The following is a 4380-nucleotide window of genomic DNA, read 5'->3' as shown; positions in this document are numbered from 1 at the left end:
GGGGCTCGAACCCGCAGGCTCAGGCAATCCACTCACAGCCTCCCAAAGTGTGGGATTACAGGCTGAGCCACTGAGCCTGGCTTTTTGTTTTGTTTTGTTTGAGTCAGAATCTCACTTTGTCACCCAGACTGGAGGGCAGTGGCATGCTCACGGCCACCACAGTCTCAACCTGCTGGGCTCAGGCAATCTTTCCACCTCAGCCTTCCAAGTAGCTGTAACCACAAGCATAGGGCACCATGCCCGGCTCACAGCAAGTCTTTTCTCAAGCTTCTAACTGCTGAGGTGCTCAGAGTAAAACAAGATGCTTTCAAGCGAGTCTGAAAAGTTCTGCCCACTGCCTTTTCTGTATCCCCTCCCATCTTCCCTGTCTTGCTCTTGCTTTTTTTTTAGTTTTGGAATCTCACTCTGTCACTCCATAGCCGGGTATGGCAGCGTGCGTCTGTAGTTCTAACTACTTGGAAGGCTGAGGCAGAAGGATTGCCTGAGCTTGAAAGGTTCAGTGACCGTGCACTACAGCCTGGGTGACAGAGTGAGATTCCAAAAAAAAAAAAAAAAAAAAATCAGGGACTGGTTTCTTGGAAGACAATTTTTCCACAGGTAGGGGAAGGGGGGAGGAAGGGGGATCATCAGGCATTAGATTCTCATAAGGAGCATATAGCCCGGATCCCTCGCATGCACAGTTCACAATAGGGTTGTCCATCTGATCTGATAGGGTGCAGAGCTCCACTCACCCGCTGCTCACTTCCAGCCCAGCAGGTGAAGTGCGGGATGCGGGATGCGTAGGTTCCTAACAGGCCACGGACCAGTACCTGTCAATGGCCTGGGGCTTGGGGATCCCTGCTCTATGATGTATTCTCCAGCCCTTAGAACAGTCCATGGTACTTAGCAGGTTTTCAATAAATATGTGTCGAGGGAAGGAAGGAAGGAAGGAAGGAAGGAAGGAAGGAAGGAAGGAAGGAAGGAAGGAAGGAAGGAAGGAAGGAAGGAAGGAAGACTGAGACCCAAGACTGAGCTGGTGGGGGCGCCTCAAGACAGGCGGCTGCAATGGGGAGAGGGATGCAGTCTTTGAGCAGGTGGCCCAGGAGCAGGCGCAGCCCGACGGGAACTACATTTCCCACAATGCTCTGTGCGCGAGCGGCCGCGGGGGCTGCCGGGTAGGGCCTACGTGCGTTAAGCCGGTCCAGTGGATGAGAATGGCCTCTCCACGAGGTGAGCTGTTGGTCTGGGTATCCGTGGGTTTGGTGGCGGGGCGCCTCCTGGAAACGAATCCCGGCCCCCTCCTGGGGCTTCGGAAGAATGGGTGGGCGCCGGGCAGACAGGGGGCACCTGCGAGGGGGATTGCACCTCTCTAGGGCAGGGGGCTCCACTCTCCCGGGTCGCATCCCTTCCAGACGAGGTGCGGTGGGAAAGGGCTTCTTCCGCCTCCTCCCGGCCCCTCAGCGCAGCTCTCTGCCTCACATAGGCACAGGATGCTCACTGCCCATCTTACAGTTGGGAACATCGAGGCCCGCAGAGGAGAGGGTTCTCACCCAACAACCTACAAAGCCCTGATTTGACTCTGTCCCCAGTGAGAACCTCCAGCTCTCGCCTGGCTTCCCCAGACATGAGGGTAAGGCTTGAGGAGTGAAGTGGAAGCTGACCCTTTGTCTGTGCCCCCAGTGTTCCCACTGTCCTGTGCTGTGCAGCAGTATGCCTGGGGGAAGATGGGTTCCAACAGCGAGGTGGCGCGTCTGCTGGCCAGCAGTGACCCACTGGCCCAGATCTCAGAGAACAAGCCCTATGCAGAGGTGAGCCCCGGGCTGTGTCAGCCCACCTTCGCAGGCGAGAGGATAGAGCCTGAGATAGGTGACCGCGATCCTCTGGGAAGGGTGGGGGCCGCAAGGAGGGAGGAGGCCCTCGTGGCTCTGAGATCCTGGCAGGTTAATGGACCAGACCCTGGCGCCAAAGGAGAGGTTTTGCCCTAGCAGGCTGGGATTTCCAGTACCCTCACCCCCCCCAACCATGCTCAGCACTTCGTGAATTTTAATTCATCCCTCTTTGAAAATTAAATTTTTTTACTTTGATTATTTTTTGCACTTTCATTAACCTAAAATATTATTTATCCTGCCTATTGAGTGGAGAAAAAGCCAAAGCTTGGGAAAGTTTTAACCTCTGTTCTGAGACTGGAATAAATTAATATTAACCCTTCACAGAACCATTTGAGAGTCATAGGTTATCAGTGACCTTGGCAGTGCCCTTCTCCTCTTGGGACAAACAAGGGAACTACACATAAAGAAGGAAAATAATTAGCCCAAGGCTTCATAGCTGGTTAGAGGCAGAGCTTACTCTAGGTCTCCTGACTTCTGGTGGTCTGGGGTCTGCTGCCTCCCTGTATGTTTGTGATGGCATGAGCATTTGTACCCAGACCTGGGAGGTCTGTCCCAGGACTCAGCTGCCCTGTGGGGAGCACAGCATAACGGTGCTTGGGACAGGCCTACTGGGGGTGCCAGGTTCTTCCCACTTCCCTCCCAAGATTTCTATCTTTCCAGCTGTGGATGGGGACACACCCCCGGGGCGATGCCAAGATCCTTGACAACCGCATCTCGCAGAAGACCCTAGGTCAATGGATTGCTGAGAACCAGGACTGCTTGGGCTCAAAGGTCAAGAACACCTTTAATGGCAGCCTGCCATTCCTCTTCAAAGTGCTGTCAGTTGAAACAGCCCTGTCCATCCAGGCACACCCTAACAAGGTATAGGACTGGAGTGGGGGTGCAGAGGTCAGGATAGAGAAAGGCTTCTGCCGAGACCCACCCATGACTTTTACTGCTGCTTTTACCCCACCCATGCCAGGCTCCCGCCCAAGGCTAAATCCGGGTCTGACAGCTCCCAATTTAGCTCTGCAAAGCCAGATGGTGACATGCAGCAACTAAGTCTAGATGACTAGCCTGTGCCAGGGGAGTTTCTCTGAGCTCATTCCTAGAAGCTTGTTCCTGGTCTCCCCTCACCCAGCCCAGGCCTGTGCATATGTGCCATTTACCCACCATGCTCTCACAGAGTTCAACTTGCAGGTACCCTCAGTTCCACCCACATGGGGTCTTCCTACATAAGCCCCTGAATCCCATCCTAAGCAATTGTCTGCCTGAACTCATTGTTTCTAGATAGACAAAGTAAGACCCTGAAAAGGGAGCAGTTTACCTAAAGTCATACAGCTCGTTAGTGTCAGAACCTGGCCTGGCATTTGGGTTTCCTGATCTGCAGGCCAAGCTGCTTAAAGTCTGCCCCAGCTCTCCCCCAGATTTGGCCCATTTCCCTGCCCTGGGCTGGCTGAACCCCAAGTTTCTGCATCGTGCCTTGACTGGCTCCTTGCCAGAGGTAGGAAGCCACTGTCATCCTGCCACTGGGGTGGGTGGCGGGCAGGGGCTGGGTGGCACTGGTGTTCCTGCTGGTTGAGGGCTGCACCCTGACCATCCTCCTCTTCTGGCCACCCCACAGGAGCTGGCAGAGAAGATGCACCTCCAGGCTCCACAGCACTACCCTGATGCCAACCACAAGCCAGAGATGGCCATCGCCCTCACCCCCTTCCAGGGCTTGTGTGGCTTCCGGCCAGTTGAGGAGATTGTAACCTTTCTGAAGAGTAAGGTTGGGCAGAATGCAGAGGGTATTCATGTGGGGCCAAGGATGCGTGGGGAAACCAGACCACAGCGGTAACAGAGAACAGAGGCCAGTATCTCACGAACTGTAACATGTTGGGCTCATGAAGCAGTTTTTGCAGCCAGTGGGCCAGGCCTGTGAGATGGGGCTGGTTGCCCAGGGTTAGTGGTGAGTGGTTGGTTTCCACTGCAAGGTTTGCTTAGTGTTGCCTGGCTTCTTGGTTAGGGGTGGGATGGGAGGCTCAGGTCCCTGCTTCTTTGGGTTCCATTGTACTGTTCCTGATATGGGCCCGGGGTTGGCTTCCCGTAGAGGTGCCTGAATTCCAGCTCCTGATTGGAGATGATGCAGCAACACAGTTGAGGCAGAGTGTGAGCTGCAACTCCCAGGCCGTGGCCTCTGCCCTGCAGAGCTGTTTCTCCCACCTTATGAAGAGTGAGAAGAAGGTGGTGGCAGAGCAACTCAACCTATTGGTGAAGCGGATCTCCCAGCAAGGTGGGCATGGTGGTGTGTCTGGGTGGCTGCAGTACTCTGGCCTGAGCTTCCAGCACAGATGCCAGGCTGTGTGAACAGGATTCTCAACCGCTTTGCCCAGTGGAACACTAAAAGGGACTCAACTTAGATGGCCTCTTGGTAACTTAGCATTCATTCTCTGGGCTGGAGCAGGGCCCTAGGCTGAGTTCTGCTTTCTTTTTTTTTTTGAGTTGGAGTCTCACTCTGTCAAAGACTGGAGTGCAGTGGCCGCTCCCGGCC

General features: G+C 54.6%; 1 protein-coding gene across 5 annotated transcripts in view; it reads left to right on the top strand.

Moving 5' to 3' along the window:
• Window positions 1-1136: 1136 nt before the first annotated feature.
• MPI (mannose phosphate isomerase) overlaps window positions 1137-4380 on the top strand; it is an 8134-nt gene continuing 4890 nt past the window's right edge. For 2 of the 5 annotated variants that reach the window (XM_021715626.1, XM_021715623.1), the window contains exons 1-5: window positions 1143-1209; window positions 1660-1787; window positions 2529-2729; window positions 3472-3613; window positions 3940-4122. In XM_021715626.1, the coding sequence (XP_021571301.1) occupies window positions 1188-1209; window positions 1660-1787; window positions 2529-2729; window positions 3472-3613; window positions 3940-4122 (676 nt within the window). In that variant the 5' untranslated portion in view covers window positions 1143-1187. Of the gene's footprint in view, window positions 1210-1568; window positions 1788-2528; window positions 2730-3471; window positions 3614-3939; window positions 4123-4380 lie in introns of all 5 variants that reach the window. The other 3 variants (XM_008064201.2, XM_021715624.1, XM_021715625.1) reach the window with 3 other exon arrangements.

This window comes from Carlito syrichta, unplaced genomic scaffold (assembly GCF_000164805.1).
Source record: "Carlito syrichta isolate Samal-C Ts95f unplaced genomic scaffold, Tarsius_syrichta-2.0.1 Scaffold307224, whole genome shotgun sequence".
Lineage (NCBI taxonomy): Eukaryota > Metazoa > Chordata > Mammalia > Primates > Tarsiidae > Carlito > Carlito syrichta.
The sequence above is the reverse complement of the archived record's forward strand: the minus strand, read 5'-3'. Positions and strand labels throughout refer to the sequence as shown.